The sequence below is a fragment of the Ranitomeya variabilis genome, chromosome 4 (assembly GCF_051348905.1).
Source record: "Ranitomeya variabilis isolate aRanVar5 chromosome 4, aRanVar5.hap1, whole genome shotgun sequence".
Lineage (NCBI taxonomy): Eukaryota > Metazoa > Chordata > Amphibia > Anura > Dendrobatidae > Ranitomeya > Ranitomeya variabilis.
Window position 1 is genome coordinate 744,311,379 of NC_135235.1, and position 26,102 is coordinate 744,337,480.

Genomic DNA, 26,102 nt, shown 5'->3' on the forward strand with positions numbered 1-26,102 from the left:
TCTGGAAATGTCTGTAGTGAGATTTATTAATGTTTCTTCATAACCAGGATTATGCAGTACTGAAGAAGACCTCTTGTGAGCGCTGTCAGGACCCTGTGTCTGAGGGATGGGGAAGACCCCTGAGCTCAATCACTGGGCCGCCACCTCACCTCCTGATACATGAGGACATCAGTGACCAGAAGATCCTAGAACTCGCCTACAAGATGATTGAGCTGCTGACTGGAGAGGTGACACTGCTGGGAATGCTGGGACATTATACAGTAACGTTAGTATGGGATCGGGGGATGACGGTATCATTGTATGTGTCAGGTTCCTATAAGGTGTCAGGATGTCACCATCTATTTCTCCATGGAGGAGTGGGAGTATTTAGAAGGACACAAAGATCTGTACAAGGATGTCATGATGGAGGTTCCTCAGCCCCTCACATCACCAGGTAATAGACAGGACTAAATACACACGGCCTATAATTATCTGTATGTAAAGAATGAATTCAGTCCCTGTATGTGTTTCCTCCAGATCTATCCAGTAAGAGGACAACACCAGAGAGATGTCCTCATCCTCTTCTTCCACAGGACGGTAAACAGGAAGATCCCAATGTTCCTCAGGATCATCAGGTAGATGGAGAGAAGGTGTCATGAGATCTCCCCTATGATGTGTAGACGCTGGTGAAGGTCTTGTGCTCAGTCTTGTTTTATCCACCAGTATTCTATGTTTTATACTTGTGTAATGAGAACGGTGGAGATGGCAGGATTAGAGCTGATCATAGATGTGACTTCTCCATCTGTCTGTGACTTTTACAATATTTGTTTCAGGGTGAAGATCTGACCCATAATAATACTACAGAGACATATGTGAGGGATGATGAGCGGCGTAAAGAGGAGATTCCTACATATGACTACCCAGGTGAGTAGTGACCACTAAATGCAGAGAAGTCACAGATTCTTCCCAGTCACCGGCTGTGGCTGCTTTATCAGTCGTGTAGTTCGGCCGTATCACAATTGTGTGATCACCATTTTGCCTCTAGAGAATAACATTCTCCTCCGTCATGTTCAAATGATTTTGTGAAAGCATTTTCCTATTAAACTTAAAACAAGGAGGATCGTCCTACCTCAAGGGATTAGGAGACGTTGACAGTTACCTGCCCAGATCTGTAAACTACAAAGCCAAATAACAGTGTACATAGAATGTGCTGACAAGTTAGAAAATCACTTGAAGAAAAATATTATGATGATCTTCTAAGAGAAAGAGGAGGATAATGATGCTGTTGGCTTTCTAGAATACTGAATAGGTATGAGCGAATGTGCTCTGTGATACTCGGATATCACTTGATTATCTTGGTGCCTGTTTCTCGGCAAACATTAGCCGGTGCTCGATTTCCAACTCTATTCCCCACCCCGCATGTGTGGTGCCTGTTACACAGCCAAAAAGCATGCAGGGATTGCCTGCGGGTCACTGTAATGCTGTAGCCATCTTGGTAGTGGCATTTCTCTTATTACTGGCTTTGAGACATCATCAGGGTTTATTAAAAAAAAAAGGTAGGCGGTGTCAGGCTCGTCACACTGACGCCATTGCACAGCTCGGTGACAGTTGTTATTGGAGGGAGAGAGTGCTTGTCCAGGCGTGAGCGTGCACAGTACAACGTCTCAGAGTCCTGTAGTGTAGATACTGGTGCTGAAGCTGAACCATCATACGAACAGCCCTTCTAATCTTGTGCTTTGAAGTTTGTATCAGATACAATCTGCATTTAGCCTTAGTCCTGATTGTCAAAACGCGTCGGCGTTGACCACCTGAGACCCCCAGGTGGTCTCTTCTTTGCAAATGTTTGCATTTTAAAATGTTCCCAATAAATTGATTTTTTTAGAAGATCCATGCTGGAGATTATTTTTCCTCTCTCAAAAATAAAAATAGATACCAATCAGGGGTGGATTAAGGGTAGCCAGGGCCCCGGGCTGTTCAGACACACTGGCCCCCCCCCCCCCCCCCCCCGGTCATGTGACGGGGTCATGTGACAAAGATTTTGTAAGCCGCCACCAGAACACGGTAGACACTTTTGGCCGGGCCCTACTGTACTGTAACCTAATAAATATTTGTTAAAATATGCAATACAATTTAGGTATATTTTGATTTATTTTTAAATTTTTAAAATGACCAATAATATCACATACAACGAACAAATACCGCTACACCATGACCACACCACATATTACAACCACAGTGACCGAATAATATCACATACAAGGAACAAATACCGCTACACCATGTCAAGACCACATATTACCACCACATGGTGACCAAATAGCACATACAAGGGACAAATACCGCAACACCATTTCCAGACCACGTTACCACCACATAGTGACTGAATACTACAATACTGATCAGTGATAAAAAAAAAAAAAAAAAAAAAAGCACAATACTATCACCATAAGTGCCAGTATTCACAGGAGATCTATACTTAGTATGCAGTGTCTGTGTATAGGTAATACAGTGATCACTGGTGACATTATACCCAGGACCTCTGTATATAGTATACAGTGTATAGTGTCAGTGTATAGGTAACACTGACTCACCAGTGACGTCTCTAGCTGAAGTCCTTCACCTTTCATCCAGCACAGACCGCCATCATTTCTTCCAGCCAGGACTCGTTTCTGCAGGAAATAACAGTTATCTCGAGCTCCGCTTGCAGAACACATTACTTAATTTTTCCCAACTTCTACATTACACCACATGGAGAAAAAAAGGCGACATAGTGTCACTCTACACAGTAACAGGACCGCCCCCCCCATTTAAAACAATATACTCAAAAAATAAAATAAATACATCACTGCAGTAATAATATCCCTTAATTAGCCCCTATGGTAATAATATTCCCACACCCTGGCCCCGTGTATCTCATTCCTGGCTCCAGCCATATGTTCTCGCATCCTGCCCTCATGAGTATCCATTCTACCCCATATGATCTCCCCATCCTGCCCCATCTGTCTCCATCGTATCCATCCTGCCCCATGATCCTATCCTGCCCCATGTCTTTCATTCTGCCCCGTGTCTCCAATCATGCCCCGTATCTACATTCTGCCCATGCCTCCAGTCCTGCCCCCAGTGTGTCCAGCATTCTGCCCCCAATATCTCCAATATTGCCCCCAGTCTGTCCAGCAATCTGCCCCAGTGTCTCCTCTCCAGCATTGCCCCCAGTGTGTCCAGCAATCTGCCTTAGTGTGTCCAGCATTCTGCCCCAGTGTGTTCAGCAATCTGCCCCAGTGTCTCCAGCATATTGCCCCAGTGTGTCCAGCATTCTGCCCCCAGTGTCTCCAATATTGCCCCCAGTCTGTCCAGCAATCTGCCCCAGTGTCTCCTCTCCAGCATTGCCCCCAGTGTGTCCAGCAATCTGCCTTAGTGTGTCCAGCATTCTGCCCCAGTGTCTCCAGCATATTGCCCCCAGTCTGTCCAGCATTCTGCCCCAGTGTCTCCAATATTGCCCCCAGTCTGTCCAGCATTCTGCCCCAGTGTCTCCAATATTGCCCCCAGTCTGTCCAGCATTCTGCCCTAGTGTCTCCAATATTGCCCCCAGTGTGTCCAGCAATCTGCCCCAGTGTGTCCAGCAATCTGCCCCAGTGTGTCCAGCAATCTGCCCCAGTGTGTCCAGCAATCTGCCCCAGTGTGTCCAGCAATCTGCCCCAGTGTGTCCAGCAATCTGCCCCAGTGTGTCCAATATTGCCCCTAGTCTGTCCAGCATATTGCCCCCAGTGCATGATCCAGCAATCTGCCCAAGTGTCTCCAATATTGCCACCAGTATGTCCAGCAATCTGGCCATTCGCAAAGAAAAAAAAAAAGTTATCCTCACCTGTCCATGCTCCAGCGGCGAGCTCCCTCCAGCAGCTCTCACTCGCCGGCGACTGACAATGACGTCAGATGCCGGCGACGTGTGTGCTGCGCCTGCGGCCGACTTCAGCTGCCAGCCTCCAATTGGCTGGCGGCTGTTGTTAACTATTGACGTGTGGGCGCGCGCCCGCAGGTCAATAGGTGAAACTGCCGCAGCGCCGGTAGGGGCCTGGTGAGCAGATGAGACGGGGCCCCCGATGCAGGCCCCCTCTCTGCCCGCCGGGCCCATAAGCAAGTCAGGGCAGTAATGCCATGACTGGCGGCAGGCAATCTGAGCGGTAGCCGAGGGCCCCCCCACACCGCTGGGCCCTGGGCTACCGCCCAGATTTACCCTATTATAATCCGCCCCTGATACCAATAAAAGTAAAATTGATTGAGACATCAGTAGGTTAAATGTTTTTGAATATTCATATTGAATTAGGAGCCCCATATAATGCCCCATAACATTCTCCATACAAAATACTCCCCATATAATGCTCCATAAAGTTCATGATGGGCCCCATAAGATGCTCCATATTAAAATATGCCCCATATAATGCTGCACAAAGGTTAATGATGGCCTCATAAGATGCTCCATAGAATAATATGCCCCTAATAATGCTCCATAAAGGTTGATGGCCCCGTAAGATCCTCCATAGCATTATATGCCCCATATGCTGCTCCATAAAGGTTGATGGCCCCATAAGATGCTCCATAGCATAATATGCCCCATATGCTGCTCCATAAAGGTTGATGGCCCATATGATGCTCCATAGCATAATATGCCCCATATGCTGCTCCATAAAGGTTGATGGCTCCATAAGATGCTCCATAGAATATGTTATACCAAGAACCAATGAAGGCACAAAGAAGTGTATGAAATAAAATCCAAAAAGTTTATTACACAGAAAAATATATAAAAACATGTTATTAATACATAATGGATGCCTCAAAAAACGACTAAGGACCTTCAGCAGGAAAACACACACCAATTCACATAGAATAATTTATAACACTAAATGATGTGGTCACGTGGAAACTATGAGAAGCCAACTGAAAATAATCTAAGTCAGTGTTAAAGCAAAGTGCTAATTATAAAGACTGAATAATTCAATTTGGCAAAAAATCAGTTTCCCATATTACCACATATAGACCTAAAACACTAAGGTACCTGTGTGCCTAGTGCTATCATATAACTATGAATAAAGTGCATATAATCACATAATACCTGGGTGGTGTGTGGATGCTGCTGCGTCTCACCCCAATGTATATCCATAGAATAATATGCCCCATATGCTGCTGCGATTAAAAAAAAATATATATATAAAAAAAAAGACATACTCGCCTCTCATCGCTGGGCGCTGAGTGCCGGTGTCCTGAGCAGGCAGGGACACCGGCGTGATACGGGGGCCAGGTTCGTGAGTCGCCGCTGGCTCAGGCCCCCGGCACTTGTGATATTCACCTTTCTCCGTTCCACCGCCTCGTGCCGCTATGGCTCTCTGCAGTGACTATTCAGGCACAGGGCGCGCACTTACCACGTCATCGCATCCTCTGACCTGAATGTCACAGCCAGAGGACGCGGACAGACCGAGCCCGGCGGTGGAACGGGGACAGGTGAATATTGCATGGCTCACCGTCCCCCGTTATACTCACCCCCTCCTGGCGCGGTCTCTCCGCAAGTCCCTGCTTCTCCGATGGTCTCCGGCGCGCGCCGGTAGGTTGCTCCTGTGTTCAGCGGTCACATGTTACCTCTCATTAAAGTAATGAATATGCGCTTCACGCCTATGGAAGTGGAGTCGCGTCCATATTCATTACTTTAATGAGCGGTACCACGTGACCGCTGAGCACAGGAGGAGCTGTGGGCGGTGGAGACCATCAGAGAAGCAGGGAAGTGCAGAGACCGCGCCGGGAGCAGGTGAGTATGATGTGACAGCTGCCGCTCCCCCTCCCCCGCCCTGGGAAAATGACTCCAAATTCAGCCATTTGTACAGAACGTGGAAAATATTGTCTTCCATTTAAAATGGGCAAGGCGTGTGGCAAGGAATGGGAAGCTGGACATGATGGTGATGGTGCATGCAGAGGTTGTGGCCATCGGCAAGCTGAAATTGTGCCGCAAGAAACGCCCACATCTTCTTGCCCGACATTCCTGTCCAAATTAATAGGGTACCGCAGCACACCACTTTTGAACCCAGGGCAGGGTCAAAAGGTTGATGGTTGGATAGCGGATAATGCTTCCAGTCCCTTTGCCACCACCACCACCACCCTGTTTTCCACACTGTCAAGTCTCAGTAGCCGTGAGTCTGGACCACATATTCCTCACCCTGATCCTCCTTCCTCCCACAATGCCGAGTCCCTGGAGACAGCTAATCCCACACTTGGAGACTCCGAAGAGTTGTTCACTTTTCCATTTATATATTCAGGCCTCTCGCCCGGTCAATTTGAAGCTGAGCAAGAGGAGATCACATGTAGCGATGCCCAAATATTTGAGCAGCCACGGTCACACGAAGGGGATAGTGGGGAAAGTGTCACCAGAGGTGGACGATGATGAGACACAATTGCCAGTAAGTCAGGAGGAGGACCAGGGTGCTGAAGTGCAAGATGAGGTGGTGGATGATTTAGTAACTGACCCAGGCTGGCAGGGTCTTGCAAAGTGAGGCCAGCAGCACACGGGGAGGGAGGCGTAGCACCCCAACAGGCAGGAAGAAGCAGTGTGGTGGCAACAGACAGAAGGCGGGCAACCGTTCCCCGTAACACCAACATGACGGAAGTTGACAGTCCAACTGTTAGGTCTTTCCTAGTCTGGTTTTTTAAAGTCTCTGCTGATAACTCCAAAAAGGCCATTTGCACCACCTGCCAGGCAAGCATCAGCAGGGGTAGCAAAACTACCAGCCTGACCACCACCAGCATGATCAGGCACATGGCAGCAAAGCACCCGACTTTGTGGGCCGAACCCCAGGGTCCATGAACAGTGTCTGCGGGTGACAGCACTGCTTCCGCTGTTGTGCGTGCAAGTGCATTGTCCATGGTGCATGCGAAGATGCCTCCTGCCCTGCACCTGTCATTGCACACTCAACTAGCACCATCAGCAAGCACGTCCACATCCTTGTCCCAGCGCAGCGTTCAGTTGTTCATACCCTAGTCCTTGAATCACAAGCGCAAATATGCAGCCAATGCCCCACAGGCCACACTACTAAATTCCCACATGTCACTACTGCTTGCGCTCAAAATGTTGCCTTTTAGGCTCGTGGAGACGGAAGCTTTCCGCAACCTGATGGCGGCTGTCCCTCGGTACTCGTTCTTCAGCCACCACTATTTCTCCCGGTGTGCCGTCCTCGCATTACACAAGCATGTATCGCACAACATTAGCCATGTCCTCAACAATGCAGTTACTGGGAAGTCCACCTAACCATGGACACGTGGAAAAGTGCTTGTGGGCAGGGACGGTACATCTGGCTGACGTCACAGAGAAAAATGCAGAGATGTTTACCTGCTAAAGCCTCCAACCAAATGCACTAGCAGGGTGCGGCGGACACGATTAATGATGGCAAAAACACAGGTGCAAAAAATACCGATGAAACAACCACTTTCAATCCAGTGTTGGCTGTTTGGCATGAGTGCACAAAAAGATAAGCGATAATAGTCTGTATGTGGCGTTGTTCACACAGGCAATGCCGAGCATCTGGTTTACAGCCTATTACTGATGCACATATATGCAGGTAAACATCTCTACATTTTTCTCTGTGACTTTTTTCAATTTTTTGGAGGATCTTTAAGTCCTCTTTTTGTGTCGGTGAGCTTTTACATCTCGCTGACGGCACACTAGGTTAACATAGTGGAAGCCGGGATCCAGTCAGACCTTGGGATGGAACACGTCCTCCAGTCGCCGAGGATTGCGGGCCCTAGGTCAATCAGGGTTGCCCCCACAGTCTACAGCTCCTGCACCTCATCCTCCTCCTCTTCAGGCTCCATCTCCGAAATGACCACATCAGTCACTCGCTGGAAGCACTGCAGCACTGCCTCAGCCAAGTGGCAACAAGCTGTGCTGAAGCTAATATCCTTAGGTGACATACCGCACAATGCTGAAGAGTTGTGGACATCTCTGAAAGAGTAGGCAGATGTGTCGCCGACCCTGCTGAACCTACGACCAGGCGTGGTCGTGTGTGACAATGGCCGGAACCAGGGGGCGGCTGTGAGGTGAGCTCACACAAGTACCATGCCTGGTTCATGTGCTTAACCACGTTGTTAAACGGTTTCTAAAAACCTACCTGGAGCTGCTTGTCAAAGTCCGCTGCCTGTGTGCCCTTTTTAGAAAGTCGGCTCCAGCTTGTGCCGCCCTTGCCGTGCTTCAGCAGCGTTTGCAGCATCCGGCTCACCGACTGGTGTGTGATGTCCCTACGCGTAGGAACTCTACACTGGAGATGCTGGAAAAGAAGAAGAGGGCAATTGTTGACTACCAGCATCAACAAGGCCATCGTTATTGAGTTCAGACTCCACACATAAGACCTCAGGAGTGGACATGGATGTTAGACATATGTACCATCCTGCAAAACTTTGAGGACTCCACCAAGATGCTGACCGGCGATGACACCATAATTGGCATCACCATCCCACTTCTCTGTGTTCTGAAACGCTATCTGCTCACAATAAAAGAGGATGCATTGCATCGGAGCACGATGAGATGGAGCAAGAAACCATACATGGTGATTACACACAGCCCAGCCTCATCTCATCCCAATGTGGATTGGGTGACAATGAGTAAGAGGAGGAGGACGAACAGGAGCTAGTTTCATGCGCTATAGATGGTACTACCTGCACAACTGTCATACCGTCTATTCAGCGTGGAAGGCCTGAGGACAGGGAGGAGGAGGAGAGCATGGTCAGTCGTCCTCTTGGTGAGGACACGGAAGTCGGAAAACGTTGGCGGCAGAGGTCACAGTTTGTTGGACAACCAGGGAGTTGTGTCTAACAGAGGCAAGGGAACACTGGCAAAGTTGTGGGAGAGTTTTCTCAGACCCTCCCATCGCACAGGCTCTGAGATGCGGGGTACTGTCACAAGGAGTGCAAAGTTTTGGAAGATGATGAGGAAGTGCCTTGATGACCGTACTAACGTCCCTCATGATTCCTCTGTGCCCTATAATTATTGGGTATCCAAGCTGGACACATGGTATGAACTGGCTCTCTATGCATTGGAGGTCCTGGCCTGCCCTGCTGCTAGCGTTTTGTCAGAGCGGGTTTTTAGTGCTGCTGGTGAAATTATAACTGATAAGCGCCTCCGCCTGTCAAGTGAAAATGCTGACAGGCTGACTCTTATAAAAATGACCAAGGGCTGGATTGGGCCAGATTTCTCAACACCACCGAATGATAGCAGCATAACATAAACTCAATTCCAGTGGGTTTTTTTTTTTGGGGGGGGAGGTCTATTCCCATGTACCTCTTCACACCCACACATGAGTTTACGCTTCCTGATTTTTGCTACTTGCTGTTGTCCTCCTCTTTCTCCTCATCCTCCACCACCAGATCACCAGGGTGACCGTGGTCCGTGACGCAACACCCACGTAATTTTTTTTAAATGGTGTTTATGATGCCTGTACAAAACAAATGGTTATACAGTATGTTCATGTATACCCAACAGGGGTAAATGTTTGTCGGCCCATACACTTAGTGCATGGGCATTACAAGTATAGGAGACCCGCTCCTTTCTAATGCGAATATTTTTTTTTTTATGAGGTCCTCCTCCACGTCTCTCCCAAGGGGCATTGGAGTGCCTCCAAATTGTTGCCAGGCCTTGCATTCACTGCATATGCAAACAGTATGGGAGACCCACTTCCTAATAATGGGAACATTGTTTTCAGGAGGCCCTCCTGTACGTCTCTTCAAATGGGTATTATGGTGAGTCCTAATTTTTGGCAGCTCTTGCATTAACTGCATAGGCAAACAGTATGGGCATCCCACCCCCTTTTGTGCCTCTGCCCCCTGTTGGGACCCCCAGTATGGAGTGGGCTGCTTTCCCACGGAACTTCCATCCCCTGGTATCTCTCGACCAGTCCGACCAGTTCATCGGCATTCTGGGAATCACCCTGGGCAACCCACGTTTGTACGGGCCTCAGCAGGGAGTGCACAAACTGGTCCATCACCACCCATTCTAACATCTGCACAGGCGTAGAGGACTCTAGACCAGGTGCAACAGGTCAAACATTTGGGAGAGTGGTGGTTTGTCCCGGTGATATGCCCAACGGTGGACCCACTGTGCCCTGAGAGTCATTGTTACCCCCAAGCGTGCAAGAATCTCCATTTTTAGCTTGCCATTCTCTTTAGCATCCTGAAAAGCTAAATCATAGTATGCTTTCTGGGGTTCCCCCGTGATGTATGTCGCTAGTTCCTTCTCCCACTGCTCTGGTAGGAGTTTCTCCCTCTTGGTGACCCTTCCAAACACTGTCAGGAAAGCCCCAACATTGCAATTCTCCATTGTAGATTCTTCAGCCTCAACATTGCAATTCTCCACTGCAGGTTGTTCATCTTCAATATTGCAAGTCTCCACTGCAGTTTCTTCAGCCTCAACACTGCAATTCTCCACTGCCGGTTCTTCAGCTTCAACATTTAAATTTTCCACTGCAGGTTCTTCAGCCTCACCACTGCAGTTCTCCACTGCAGGTTCTTCAGCTTCAACATCATCCCTGGGAGTAATTTTCTGCAAAGCCTGTCTTACCGCCTTCCGGACAAGCACATCATCAGACGGACCTGAGGTTGGGGCGCTCGTCCTGCCCTGGATGGCGGTCACCAGAAGCTGCATCTTGCAGCCGCTGCTCCTGCTAGATCTGTTGTAACAACATCCTGTTGGTTTCTTGCTGCTGCTGCGATTGGATCAGGTTTTTCAGCAGGTCCTCCATTTTGTCTGGTGATGCTTGTGACAGACTTGACATGCAGTCCTTCTTGTAGCAGTTTCACATCTCTGCTGGGAAGCTTGCCCACATTCTCCACCAATTGTAGGGGTTGTACTCGCTCAGGTGCAGTGGGAGGAAAACAGGAGACACGTTCCTTTAAAAGGTTCTTGTGGGTTGATTTCTTCATAAAACCCAGAAGCACAAACAGAAAATAAATAGCCTTTAGCTCAAGCATGACAAAGTATAAATGTTCATAGCAGGGCTCTGCTCCTCCAGGCCTGTGGGCACATAGGCTTGGATAATGTCCAGTACTTCAGGTTTGTTCTGGAGCCTCACACACATAGGAGGCCTTCTCCCTCCCAATACACAGACCATGTGCTAAACAGTCTCATTATATAGGCTGTAAGCACACAAAGGGGTGAGGTATGCGGGTAGCCAGACTTGCCCATGTCTCAGGGCTACCCGCAACCCGGACCCAGGTGCAACAAACGAACCTCTTAGTGCTTTCATGAACCAGAGAAACAATCCGGGCTACATCAGAGACAAGCTATCTCAGTGACACATACCTCCCATCGACTATGCGACCCTTAGCCACACTACAGAACATTGTTTTATGAGGCCTTCCTCCACGTCTCTTCCAAGGGGTATTGGTGTGCATCCTAGTTTTTGGCAGCCTATGCATTCACTGCATAGTTAAACAGTATGGGGGACCCACTTCCTAATAATGGGAACATTGTCTTCAGGAGGCCCTCCTGTATGTCTCATCAAAGGGGTATTGGGGTGCGTCCTAATTTTTGGAAGCCCTGCCACTCACTGCATAGGCAGTAACAGTATAGGAGACCCACTGTTTAATAATGAGAACAACAAAGCGTAGCCGGCTGATTGACCTCTAACAATGGTAAAAGCCGCCTGATTGCCCTATAAAAATTGGCTTTGTGCCTTTGAAAATACTAGAATTTCATCAGTTCACCCAACCACACGTATTAGAGTCCAGTTCTCAATAGACATGTGCAGAGCACGGATCACCACCAAGTTCCTGCCGCCCGACTCCCAGGTGAAAATGCAAATCACTCACTTGTCCAGCTCATGCAAATATTGAATAGAGGAGATGAAAATAGAATAAAATCTTGTCCTTTATTAGTGCATCATAAAAACAAGCTAACGCGTTTCAGGCAATACTGCCCTTAGTCATAGCATAATAAAAACACATTAAAACACAATATATAAAGGCACATAACAGGAGGCTACATCCAATCACAATACATGTCAATTAACCATATGCCATTTTTGGTAATTGTAATTCCAGATCTGTAATAGATTTGGTTTCTTGTCAGGCATGTAATGTGCAATATTTGGGATCGACCACACGTAAATAAAAGCAGAGAATTAAAGAACATACTGTATATCAGGAGCTGCTACAGGTAATAGCAATGATAAACGCTCTTTATCAGGAGTGTCCAGACACTTCAAGGAGGTTTATGCTGGTGACATGACTTCCATGAGAGTGATTGCCATTGAACAAGTAAAAAGGGCAGTCAGAGGAGGGGATACAGCATCTACTCTGCAAGCCACAGTGTCCTGTGGCTTACCCATCCTGCAGATTCCCAGGGGTCACCACCGATGCTCCATCGCGCGTTTCGCATCGGCTTCGTCAGGGGACGAAACGGGCGTTGGTGGCAACCCCTGGGAATCTGCAGGATGGGTAAGGTCTATGGAACCGGGATTGGCATTTAGTGTGCTGTACTCTGATTTTAATCCCACTGTGTGATCTATGATATGCAGTTAATGACTATCCAGTCCAAAAACCCTTGCTGTGACATGCACTGTTGGCACTTTATGATGTAATATATGCAGATTTTTATAGGGGCTGTCACCGTGTACTTTCGGTGTTTTTTTCAGTCTCCCTCGCTGTTTACCTGATATTTATTTATTGATTGTTTCAATATTTTGTATATGATCTTTCTATGGAATAAAAACGTGTATATATACTTTTCAAATTGGACGTATACTCCGAGTGTTTTTCTCAGGTATATTTAATTGTATGCTGGAGTGTCCTATATAGTAGGATGTGATCTCTCTAACGGTCACTTCTTGACACATGGCTAGGAGCATGTGTGAGAGATTGATGTTGTTTTTGTCCATTGTGGGCTGCTTTCATCACATTACCTCGGGCGAGCACATGGAGGGCTGTGCGGCCCTCCAAAGAAATGCCACACCACACCATTACTGATCCACTGCCAAACCGGTCATGCTGAAGGATGTTGCAGGCAGCAGATCGCTCTCCACGGCGTCTCCAGACTCTGTCACGTCTGTCACATGTGCTCAGTGTGAACCTGCTTTCATCTGTGAAGAGCACAGGGTGCCAGTGGCGACTTTACCAATCTTGGTGTTCTGTGGCAAATGCCAAGCGTCCGACACGGTGTTGGGCTGTGAGCACAACCCCCATCTGTGGATGTCGGGCACTCAGACCATCCTCATGGAATCAGTTTCTAACAATTTGTGTAGACCCTTGCACATTTGTGGCCTGCTGGAGGTCATTTTGCAGGGCTCTGACAGTGGTCCTCCTGTTCCTCCTTGCACAAAGGCTTAGGTAGTGGTCCTGGTGCTGGGTTGTTGCCCTCCTACAACCCCCTCCACGTCTCCTGGTGTACTGGCCTGTCTCCTGGTAGCGCCTCCAGCCTCTGGACACTACGCTGACAGACACAGCAAACCTTCTTGCCACAGCTCGCATTGATGTGCTATCCTGGATGAGCTGCACTACCTGAGCCACTTGTGTGGGTTGTAGAGTCCGTCTAATGCTACCACGAGTGTGAAACCACAACCAACATTCAAAATATATAAGTGAAGGGTATTGTTGCATTCTTACAATTTGAATTTGCAATATTGTATATGGACTTAGTGGCTATAACATTTGTATAACACTCAGGTTGGGCAGGGTGGGTGTCTTTGTCCAATGGGTACTCAGGTGTTTGATATATGGTTAATTGACATGTATTGTTATTGGATGTAGCCTCCTGTTATGTGCCTTTATATATTGTGTTGTAATGTGTTTTTATTATGCTATGACTAAGAGCAGTATTGCCTGAAACGAGTCAGCTTGTTTTTATGATGCACTAATAAAGGACAAGATTTTATTCTATTTTTATCTCCTCCATTCAATATTTGCTGAGCTGGACAAGTGAGTGATTTGTGACTTTGAGTCCCTCCTTCATAAATGAAACAGGATGTGTCTGATGATGTGTCACACACTACATGGCCAGCTAAGGTTGTGAAATGTAACTGACATTTCCCAGTGAATACGTGTGAACATAGCCCAAGGTGTGGAGAGCATTTTTGGTTATTTATTTTGCCTTATATACAAGTCATTACCCTGGAAAGGATATTCCTTAATACTTTTCCCATGAAAATCCATTTTGGTTTAATTTTTGTATGTTTTATTGTGAGTCTGTAAAAGTGGCGTAAGACTCTGACAACTTTGTTCACAGCAGTGACGGGAGTCATTTGAGCACTGTTCCCATCGATTTTCGCAATTTCTAGTCCCTCTAAAGACTGGGGGGTAGCGCTGGAAAAATGCTCGCGTTTCCCATAGACTTACATTGGGATCAACAAACACCCGAGCATTTTAGTGCTCGCCCATCACTACAGAGGACTGAACCAGAGGAGAACAAGCTTGTATCTGGCACCTTCCGGCAGAGATGATATTGCTGGATTGATTTGTAGAAGCCATGTTGCTTTTCAAAAGACTTTGAGCCACTAATAATGTGGAAACCTGTTTTTCCACTGACAGATGATGGACCTGAGTGGGGACTATTTTTCAGATGACTGGAGTTTTTATTGGTATTATTTTTGCCTACAATAAAGTTTGGTGGCTTTTTATTGTATATTTGGGAAGCAGAGTGAACAAACAGTTGAGCACCACGATCTACTCGTGCATCTTATGAGGTTTTCTATTAGCCTATGAACTGTCATTGTCTTGGTACATCAATATTTTTACAACACTCTCCTTCGCTATCCCCAAACCCCAGCACCCTCTAACCAAGTAATAATCTTTCCTTCCCTCTTGCCACCCCACCTGACCTCCTCCACTGACCTGCTCCTCAACCTCATATCTCTCCTAATAAAACACAAAACAAGCAACCCACTCTCCTTCTCCCACCTGCTGTCTCCTCACTGCTGGTGCATATTTCCCAATCCTGGACCCCCACATCTCATACCTCCCATTATTACACCCTTCTATCTCTCCCAACCCAATATAAACACCAGAAATCTTGCCCACCTCAAATCCGTGCCCTTGACACCCACCACCCTGCTCACTCTCTCTGGATCACTATGGAATGCCCGCTCCGTCTACAATAAACTCCACGTGATTCACAACTTCTTTACCTCTCGTAATCTTTAATTCCTGGGCCTCACCGAAACATGGCTGACACCCTCTGACACAGCCTCCCCTGCTGCACTATGTTATGGCAGCCTCCATTTCACCCACACTCCTCACCCTGGCAACAGACATGGTGGAGGCCTGGGCCTTCTCCTTTCTTCCAACTGTATCTTTAACCCAATCCCACCTCTACCCTCCCTTATCCTCCCCTCTTTTGAAGTCCACTCTGTCCTCATCTACTCTCCCTCCAACCTCCAAGTGGCCGTCATATACCGACCTCCGGGCCCGACTACTGCCTTTATTGATCAAATCTCCACCTGGCTTCTTCACTTTCTTTCTGCTGACATTCTCACCATCATTATGGGTGACTTCAACATCCCCATTGACACCCACCAGTCAGCAGCCTCCAAATTCCTGTCCCTTACTTCATCTTTTGGACTTACTCAGTGGTCCTCCTCAGCCACCCACACAGACGAACACACATTAGACCTGGTCTTCATCCGTTTCTGCTCCCTATCTAACTTGACAACCTTCCCTCTATCTGACCACCATCTACTCATTTTGTCATCACTGTCCTCTACACCTATCAACTATGTATAGCAACATGCGCACCCCCGCTGAAACCTCGCACATCTAGACACTCCCACACTCTATGACTCTATTCTACCGCTGTCCTCCATATCTTCACTCCACACAGACACTGCCACTAGTTTCTACAATGCCACTCTGGCATCAGCCAATAATAATAATGGAACCAGGCACACTACTATGCAAAAATAATCAAGGGAGGTGCAAAAGCCACTACTGTAAGGCATGCACACTACACCAAAATAATAAAATGTAATAATTTTATTGACCAACAATTACTGAAACAGAAAACATAAATCAAAGTAAAAACCCACTGCAATAAACAGATACAATGAGTGCAATGCAATCTTATAACCCTGAGGCAATATAGCTCCTAATAAATATTTATCCAATGCACCCTGAGATATCAATAATCAGGACATGTCAAAATTTGGACGATTCCTAATATGCCCTAAAAGGGACCAAATAAGGAGGAAAAACTCAGTGTTGGAGAACCAGCACAGAGCATCCCTACAATTAGGGTAAATGTAAGAAACCCCTCCAAAAACCTGGGTTTATACAATGAGCGCTGAGAGTAACAGATCAGTCAAATAGGATTGATAATGATAACCAATGACTGATAAACCACTGAAGAAGTAATGGCCATATGTACCAGAAAAGACACTTACAGCAGGAAAGCCCGGAAATGATGATCCAGGCAGGAACGTCGAAACAGCAGGGTATATGAGTGGGGTACCCTGGAATGACCTAATGGCATCAGCCATCGACTCGGGTGACAAATCAATAGAGAGAACCTTGGCACAATCACATCATTAAAAAGCTTCGGCAAGTATCCAGAATTGCAGAACGGCGTTGGAAGAAAACACATTCGCAAGATGATTTCAGTGCACTCAAACAAGCAACACTCGCATTCAAATCAGCTTTCGCCTCTGCCAAACAGGCCAACTTTACATCCCTTGTATCTTCCTTATTTCACAACCCCAAACAATTGTTCAACACTTTTAACTTCCTCCTCCACCCACCACTTCCCCCTTCGACTTCCCTAATCTCTGCTGAGGACTTTGCCACACATTTCAAAAATAAGATAGACCAAAGAAGGCAAATCTTTATTGTCTGACCACCACAACCTCTTTGTATGCCAGACCAATGCCCTAACCCCATAACATCCCTCTCCAAAATCACTGAAGGACAGCTTGCTCATCTTCTCCAAATCACACCTCACCACTTGTGCACTTGACCCCATCCCACCTCTTTCCCAACCTCATCACTACACTTATCCCATCCCTAACCCATCACTTCAATCTATCACTATCGTCTGGTACCTTCCCCTCTGATTTAAAACATGCCACAATCACACCTTGTTAGGGCTAGCGGAATGCACCGAGTAAATATAGATGTTATTATTGGTGCGTTCGCAGCCCGGGGTCCACCGTGCAGGAGGAACCTGCTGCTAGCAAATGACGGCACTATATGGCGGTATAAGCAAACTCTGTTACTTCAGAGTCACACAGAAAGAAGACGCTGTGCCCTGTTAACGTCACAGGGAACACAGGTAACTGCTGAGCTGATGACAGTCAGTGGTCACGCACTCAGAGAAGCACACAATACACTCCTCTCCGGTGGAACCGGAATTCTAGAGGCCATGAGCCAGCCCTGAATACATTCATACAAAACTCCTCACCGGAGGTGCCGGTATTCTAGGGGCTTATTTCAGCCAAACCCTGTCCACATACAGCCGTGACCACAATAGCAAAGCTCATACACATGTTGATACTAGCGCATGGCCATGCGGCCATGCAAACCTTTTATAGCTGCAGCAACTTCAGGACCTTCCTAGAGGACCAATAAGAGCTGCTGCAGTACCTGAGCATGTGACCCCTGACCTCCAATGAGAGGTCTTACCTTGGGCATGCTCAGAAGGGGAAAAGCAGGACTTAGTCCCAGAGACGTCTGCTCACCGCTGACCTGTACTGGCTATAATGGCAGAACGTGGAAGAACAGCAGTAACCAGGCGCAGAGTATCTGCCTGAGCCAGACGCTGGGACCGACGTCTCTGCTGAGCAGGCTCCACTGCGGCTTGAGAAGGATGGGAGACCGCAGCGGAGATGGCTCGAGATTCCCCCTTTGCAGAGGTGGGAACTCGACACCTAACACACCTATCCTCAAAAAGCCTTCCCTTGACCCGAGTGCTATGTCTAGCTATCGCCCCATATCTTGGCTCCATACTCCTTGAGCAGCACGTCAATGCTGAACTTTCCTTTCACCTTGCATCTAACTCACTCTTCAATAACCTACAATCTGGCTTCCGTCCCCACCATTCCACCGAGACTGTCCAGTCCAAACTTAAGACTTAATTACAGCCAAAGCTAACAGACCATGCTCTATACTCCTCCTTCTAGTCCTGTCCTCTGCCTTCTACACAGTTGACCACTGCCTCCTACTACAGATCCTCTCTTCCTTTGGTGTCAAAGACCTTGCCCTACCTCTTTATCTCACCCCCTCTCTGTTGGTGTCCTTCAAGGCTCTGTCCTAGGACTCCTTCTCTTCTCAATCTATACCCTTGGCCTGGGACAACTCAAAGTCCTATGGCTTCTAGTACCATCTATATGCTGATGACACTCATCTACCTCTCTGGCCCAGATGTCACCTCTCTGCTTTCCAGAATCCCAGAGTGTCTATCAGCCATATCCTCCTTGTTCTCTTCTCGCTTCCTCAAACTCAATGTGGAAAAATCTAAACTAATTATCTTTCCTCCATCTCGCATGCATTCCCTACCTGATGTATCTATCACAATAAATGAATTCACACTTTCCCCTGTCCCGGTAATCCGCTGCCTCGGAGTAACCCTTGACTCTGTCCTGTCCTTCAAACTGCACATCCAAGCTCACACCACCTCTTGTCACCTCCAGCTCAAAAATATTTCCAGAATCCGTCCTTTCCTCAACCCTCACTCTACCAAAATGCTTGTGCATGCCCTAATCATCTCCCGCGTCGACTACTGCAACATCCTCCTCTGTGGCCTACCTTCTAACACACTCGCACCCCTCCAGTCCTTCCTTAACTCTGCTGCCTAACTAATTACCATATATGCTCGAGTATAAGCCAACCCCCCTAATTTTGCAACAAAAAACTGGGAAAACTTATTGACTTGAGTATAAGCCTAGGGTGGAAAATGCAGCAGCTACCGGTAAATTTCAAGAATAAAAATAGGTACCAATAAAAGTAAAATTAATTGAGACATCAGTAGGTTAAGTGTTTTTGAATTTCCATATTGAATCAGGAGCACCATATAATGCTCCATACAGTTCATGATGGGCCCCATAAGATGCTCCATACAAAATACACCCCATAAGATGCTCCATATTAAAATATGCCCCATATAATGCCGCACAAAGGTTAATAATGGCCCCATGAGATGCTCCATAGAAACATTTGCCCCATAAGATGCTCCATAAAGGTTGATGGCCCCATAAGATGCTCCATACATTATGCCTCATAAGATGCTCCAAACATTATGCCCCATAAGATGCTCCACACATGCCCCATAAGATGCTCCATACATTATGCCCCATATGCTGTTGCTGCTATTAAAATAAAAAAAATCACATACTCGCCTCTCTTCATTCAGGCCCCTGGCACTTGCGATAGTCACCTTCCACGTTCCACTGCTGCGCACTGCTCTGTCTTCCATCCTCTGCACTGACTGTTCAGGCAGAGAGCGGCGCGCACACTAACTACGTCATCGCGCCCTCTGACCTGAACAGTCACAGCCAGAGGACGGAAGACAGAGTGGCCCACAGCGGTGGAACTTAGAGAGGTGAATATCGTGCAATGCTCACCTCCCCCGTCATACTCGCCTGCTCCCGGCGCGGTCCCTGGCAGCGTCTCACTGTCAGATAGTCTCTGGCACCCGCAGCTTCTTCCTGTGTTCAGCGGTTACATATCGCTCAATAAAGTAATGAATATGCATCCATATTCATTACTTTAATGAGCGGTACAGAAGCAGGAGTGTGCAGAGACACCCCGAGAGCAGGTAAGTATGTGACAGCCCCCGCTCCCCCTCCCCCGCTGACAATGACTCGAATATAAGCTGAGAGGGTCACTTTCAGCCCAAAAAAGTGAGCTGAAAATCTCGGCTTATACACGAGTATATACGGTAATCTCCCTCCTTGCTACATTCCTGCTTCCCCTCTTTGCAAATCCCTTCACTGGCTCCCAATTTCCCAGCATATCCAGTTTAAACTACTAACAGTGACCTACAAAGCCATCCATAACCTTTCTCCTTCGTATATTTCTGAACTAATCTCTCAATATCTTCCCTCGCATAATCTCTGGACCTCCCAAGACCTCCTTCTCTCCTCTAGTCCATGAGCCGGGCCAGATATCGGTACCACCCGGAGTGACTAATTTTCTTTGGTATTTTTAGGTAGATGCATGTCTGTAGTTTATTTTTTGATATGATAGCCCTTACATATACGTAGCTTATTAACCCCTTCAGCCCTAGGCCTATTTGTACCCAAGTGCCTAAGCCAATCTGACCTGTGCCACTTCATGGGCTAATAACTTTGGAACGCTTTCACCTATCCAAGCCATTCTGAGATTGTTTTCTCGTGACATATTGTACTTCACGTCAGTGCTAAATGGGAGTCAATATATTTTACCTTTCTATATAAAAAAATGCTAAATATTCGGAAATTTTGGAAAAATCGGCAATTTTTTAACTTTGAAATTCTCTGCTTTTTACAAAAATACTGATACCCCCCATAATAGTTATTAATTTACACTCCCCACATGTTTACTTCATATTGGCATCATTTTGAAAATGAAACCTTATTGTTTTACGACGTAATAGGGCTTATAGTTTTATGCGCAATTTTTCACATTTACAGCAAAACCCACTTTTCAAAGGACCAAGTCACTTCTGAAGTCACTTTAAGGGGCTTACATAACAGAAACCACCCATAAATTACCCCATTTTGCAAACTACACCCCTCAAGCTGTTCAAAACTCATTTTTAAAAACTGTTAACCCTTTAGGTGTTCCACAGGAATTTTAGCAGAATGAAGGCGAAATTTCAAAATTTCATTTTTTTTCCAGATATTACATTGTAATCCAATTTTACCTGCAACCTAGCAAGGGTTAACGGCAAACCCAAACTTGGTTACCCTAATTCTGCAGTTTATAGAAACACCCCACATGTACTCGTAAACTAAAGTATGGGCACACAGCACAGCTCAACACGGAAGGAGCGCTATGTGGTTTTTGGGTGGCGGATTCACTGGAAGAAATCTAGGGGGCCATGTCACATTTGAAGGCTGCCTGAGGTACACCCACAGTGGAAACCCCAAAAAGTGACCCTATTTTGGAAACTACACCCCCAAGGAATCTTTTAGGGGGTATAGTGACCACTTTGACCCAACCAGTGTTTCACAGTAGTTGGAAACACTTGGTTGAGAAAATGGAAAAAGTGCATTTTTTACATGAAGGTGTCATTTTAGGCTCATTTTTTTATTTTTAAGAGGTGTACCAGCAAAAAATGCACCCCACTATTTGTTCACCAATCTCTCCCGAACACAACAACACCCGATATGTTGTCGTACACTGCAGTATTGGGGAACGGCAGGCCTCGGAAGGGAAGGAGCGCCAAATGACTTTTGGAGTGCAAATTTTACTGGAAGAAATCTAGGGGGCTATGTCACATTTGAAGACACCCTGAGGTGCCCCAACACACGCACACACACTGACACATACACGTTCTGTGCTGAACAGGACTCTCCGGTCTTCTCTGCAGAGCTCCTATCTCCCTCTGCTTGCATGGAAAAACTTCCTTCCATGGCTAGAAGAAAACCATGCAAGGGACCTTCACCATCTGGATGAAACACTGAAGAACATCACAAACTTTCGCATCAGTGTGTCGCAGGGATCCTTCGAAAAGCTCTTGGATAATGAATCTTGCACACTTACCCTGAAGCTCTTTCAAGTTTATCTTGAGACCCTCAGAAATGAACAACTCTCAGCATTCTGGATGTCATACTTGGACATGGTCGAGACCATGCTGGCCCTGGTTCGAGCTTCAAGAGAAGGCAACTGGATGCTTCACCTAGGAGCAATCCGACAGATGATACCATGGTGTTTTGCCTATGACAAGGTCAACTATGCCCGATACCTAACCTATTACTATGCCACAATGTCTCGGCTGCCCATAGAACACCCAGAGGTCCATGAATACTTCATGCAAGGTGGCTTTTCGGTCCAGATCGGTAGCAAGAATCCTTTTGGACGAATTCCTGTGGACCAGACCATTGAAGAGACAATCAACAAAGACACCCAGACACCAGGGGGCACAAAAGGCTTCAGCCTCAAAGTTGGAGCTGTTTCCAGGTTCTACCTGACATCAGAGTACCGCAGTATGTACTTGAGGCAGCTGAGGGCCCTGGTAGGCCAACAATATACTGACTTCAGCCATTCAGACCTACAGGTGTCTAGGATTAGAAGAGATGAAGCCGATGTCCAATCTTTCGTTCAACTGCTGGAGACAGGTTGGGTGAACCCCTTCAACAAAGAGCATAATGGTGAACTTATCAGTTTGTCAACAGCGACTGTAGCACCACCAGATGTAGCCAAAGACCTTCAAGGGGCATACAGTATAGGAGAGGATGCATATCAAACATTCAAGGATGAGCGTTTGGGTACCGATAAGCCAACTACATTGTTTCATGACAAGATGACGAAGAACAAACTTAAAACGTTCTCTAACATCCAAATGAAGACACGCAGACAAGGTCTTGGCAAGGAGGTAATTTTGAAGGCTGACAGAAACCTATTTGGCCAGATGATACTTGTAGCTGAGAACAGAAAGCTACAAATGAGTGATGTCTTGACTCATCCCCTGGGTCCATTGCCATGGGCACTTGCCAATGGTGATGGGTCTATCCGCAAGACCAACAAGGCTGCCCTCGCAAGGGAGTTGGAGAGGAATGCTCGTCCTGCAGAAGTGATCCCCGAGCCCTCTGCAACCATCATTGATGGGATGAGCCTGGTTCAGAAACTGAAGGGAAACAATGCAACATTTGGCCAGCTAGCAGGCACAGCAATGAGTCGCGCTATCCATGAGGGTGCTAAGAGCAAGCGCATTGATATTGTCTTTGACGTCTACAAGGAGACATCCATCAAAGATACAGAAAGAGTCAACAGATATGAAGGCACAGGGATCCATTTCAAGAACATTCAACATGGGCACAACATCCAGCAGTGGAAAAAGCTTCTAAGTAGTTCCTCCAACAAGGCAAGTCTCATAAAGTTTCTGGTAGAAGAATGGAAGGCGAAACACCACAGGGAGAAGCTTGAGGAGAAGGAGCTGTATGTCACATGTGAGCAGCTCTGCTTTAAGATCACCAAAGAACAGTGGGAAGAGGCTGCTGACCTTAAGTCAAATCAAGAAGAAGCAGACACACGCCTCCTTCTCCATGCTCTTCATGCAGCAGAATCTGGTTACAAGTCGGTCATCATCACTTCGGAGGATACTGATGTCATGGTCCTGTGTCTGGGCATGTGCCACAAAATCCCATCCCACCTGTTCCAGAAATGCGGTACACAGAACCGGACAAGATTCCTGGATATCACCACTCTGAGCCGAACATTGGGAGGCAGCGTATGTGATTCATTGATTGGTATGCATGCATTTACAGGCTGTGACACCGTCAGTGCATTCGCTGGCCGTGGGAAGATGACGACACTCAAGCAGTTGAAGATGAACAAGACATACCAGGATGCCTTTCAGGAAGTTGGTCGTTCATGGGAAGTGTCTACCGAACTTTTTGAGAAGTTACAGGAAATCACCTGCCACATGTACCTGCCAACTACCCAAACAACTGAGGTAAACAGGCTCCGTTATCAGCTGTTCTGTGCCAGACGTGGAGTGGTAGAGTCAAGTCAACTCCCTCCTTGCCAGGACTGCCTTTTCATGCATGCACTGCGTGCAAACTACCAGGCTGCGATCTGGAGGAGAAGTCTGCAGAGCCAGCCATGGGTTGCAAACCCAACAGACTGCGGTTGGATGATAGATAACGACGGAAAGCTTGTTGTCAAGTGGATGCAAGGGGCACCAGCACCAGAAGCTATTATACAGCTACTGTCCTGCAAGTGTGTGCGGTCATGTGAACTTCCTCAGTGTACTTGCCTCAGCAATGGCCTGAAGTGCACAGACATGTGCAGATTACAGACATGCCAGAACAAGGGTACTGAAGACGAGCCAGTAGAACAACAGTCAGATTCAGAGTCCGATGTTGAAGATATTATGGAGTAACATATATATATATATATATATATATATATATATATATATATATATATATATATATATATATATATATATATATATATATGCACATGACATGTTCAGTGTGTATTTACATAACTTGGATTAAATTTTGTTACAAATACTACATCTAGTCACTCCGGGTGGTACCGATATCGTCATATTTGGTTCTTGGCTCATGCTAAAATTCCTGTGGAACACCTAAAGGGTTAACAGTTTTTAAAAATGAGTTTTGAACAGCTTGAGGGGTGTAGTTTGCAAAATGGGGTAATTTATGGGTGGTTTCTGTTATGTAAGCCCCTTAAAGTGACTTCAGAAGTGACTTGGTCCTTTGAAAAGTGGGTTTTGCTGTAAATGTGAAAAATTGCGCATAAAACTATAAGCCCTATTACGTCGTAAAACAATAAGGTTTCATTTTCAAAATGATGCCAATATGAAGTAAACATGTGGGGAGTGTAAATTAATAACTATTATGGGGGGTATCAGTATTTTTGTAAAAAGCAGAGAATTTCAAAGTTAAAAAATTGCCGATTTTTCCAAAATTTCCGAATATTTAGCATTTTTTTATATAGAAAGGTAAAATATATTGACTCCCATTTAGCACTGACGTGAAGTACAATATGTCACGAGAAAACAATCTCAGAATGGCTTGGATAGGTGAAAGCGTTCCAAAGTTATTAGCCCATGAAGTGGCACAGGTCAGATTGGCTTAGGCACTTGGGTACAAATAGGCCTAGGGCTGAAGGGGTTAATAAGCTACGTATATGTAAGGGCTATCATATCAAAAAATAAACTACAGACATGCATCTACCTAAAAATACCAAAGAGAATTAGTCACTCCGCTTGGTACCGATATCGTCAAATTTGGTTCTTGGCTCATGGACTAAACAGAGTCTTATAGTCAAAAAACTATGGTAAGTTGTAAAGTAATTTCCCTTTATTATTTAATTATACGACTGTTATATCTTTTTGTACAATTTGTCAACATATATTATTTCTCCCCATCTGAGTTATTTTTGACTTTCAATAAAATATGATTTTCCAGTAATTAATTTTTCACAGTCCAGGTATGGTAATGGATTCTCTCTGTGTGGCATTTTCCAGCGGTGTCGGCACTTGAGTTAACAGGATTCATGTGAAGTTGTTACATCATGTGAATCCTACCCCCAATCAGCACTGGCATCACCATCCCCACCTTCGGACAAATCGAAAATCACGAGAAAGTCAGAAAGCAGCCACAGCCCTGGCTTCCAGTTGATATTCAATACATCCAAAGGCGGGGACAGTACAACCGGCACTGATTGAGAGCAGGGCTCGTGTGATGTAACAACCTCACGTGAGCCTTGTGAGTCCCAACACCGCTGAAATGGCGCCAGCACGGAAGCTTAGATGAGTGTTTTTATTTTAACGAGGCCAAACATGAGGAATCACAAGGAGTTGTTGTCGGTTAAATCATTTCCAACAGTCTGAAAATAAAAAAGCTTCTCCCCTGTGTGATTTCTCTGATGTGTATCAAGAGTTGATTTAGCTGCAAAAGATTTCCCACATTCTGAACATGAAAATGGCTTCACCCCTGTGTGAGTTCTCTGGTGTGAATCAAGATTTGATTTAGCTGCAAAAGATTTCCCACATTCTAAACATACAAATGGTTTTACTCCTGTGTGAGTTCTTTGGTGTCTATCAAGATGCGTTTTCCGATTAAAACATTTCCCACATTCTGAACATGAAAAAGGCTTCTCTCCTGTGTGGGTTCGCTGATGTTCGATAAGCCATGATTTCACTGTAAAACATTTTCCACATTCTAAACATGAAAAAGGCTTCTCCCCTGTGTGAGTTCTCTGATGTTTGATAAGATGTGATGTATCTGTAAAACATTTCCCACATTCTGAACATGAAAATGGCTTCTCCCCTGTGTGAGTTCTCTGGTGAATAACCAGACTGTATTTCTTGTTAAAACATTTCCCACATTCTGAACATGAAAATGGCTTCTCCCCTGTGTGAATTCTCTGGTGATCAACCAGATTTGATTTCTTGTTAAAACATTTCCCACACTTGGAACAAGAATAGTTATTCTCTACTG

The 26,102-nt window shown here is 46.2% G+C and overlaps 3 protein-coding genes across 4 annotated transcripts in view; 2 read left to right on the forward strand and 1 right to left on the reverse strand.

Annotated features, from left to right (window-relative positions):
- LOC143768048 (uncharacterized) overlaps positions 1-26,102 on the reverse strand; it is an 804,459-nt gene that overhangs the window by 383,780 nt on the left and 394,577 nt on the right. The gene's annotated exons all lie outside the window — the stretch shown is intronic.
- LOC143767103 (uncharacterized) overlaps positions 1-26,102 on the forward strand; it is a 415,169-nt gene that overhangs the window by 75,464 nt on the left and 313,603 nt on the right. The gene's annotated exons all lie outside the window — the stretch shown is intronic.
- LOC143768073 (uncharacterized) overlaps positions 1-26,102 on the forward strand; it is a 125,247-nt gene that overhangs the window by 2,776 nt on the left and 96,369 nt on the right. The window contains exons 3-6 of the mRNA XM_077256755.1: positions 48-227; positions 310-433; positions 517-614; positions 813-903. Coding sequence (XP_077112870.1) covers positions 48-227; positions 310-433; positions 517-614; positions 813-903 — 493 coding nt within the window. The remainder of the gene's footprint in view (positions 1-47; positions 228-309; positions 434-516; positions 615-812; positions 904-26,102) is intronic.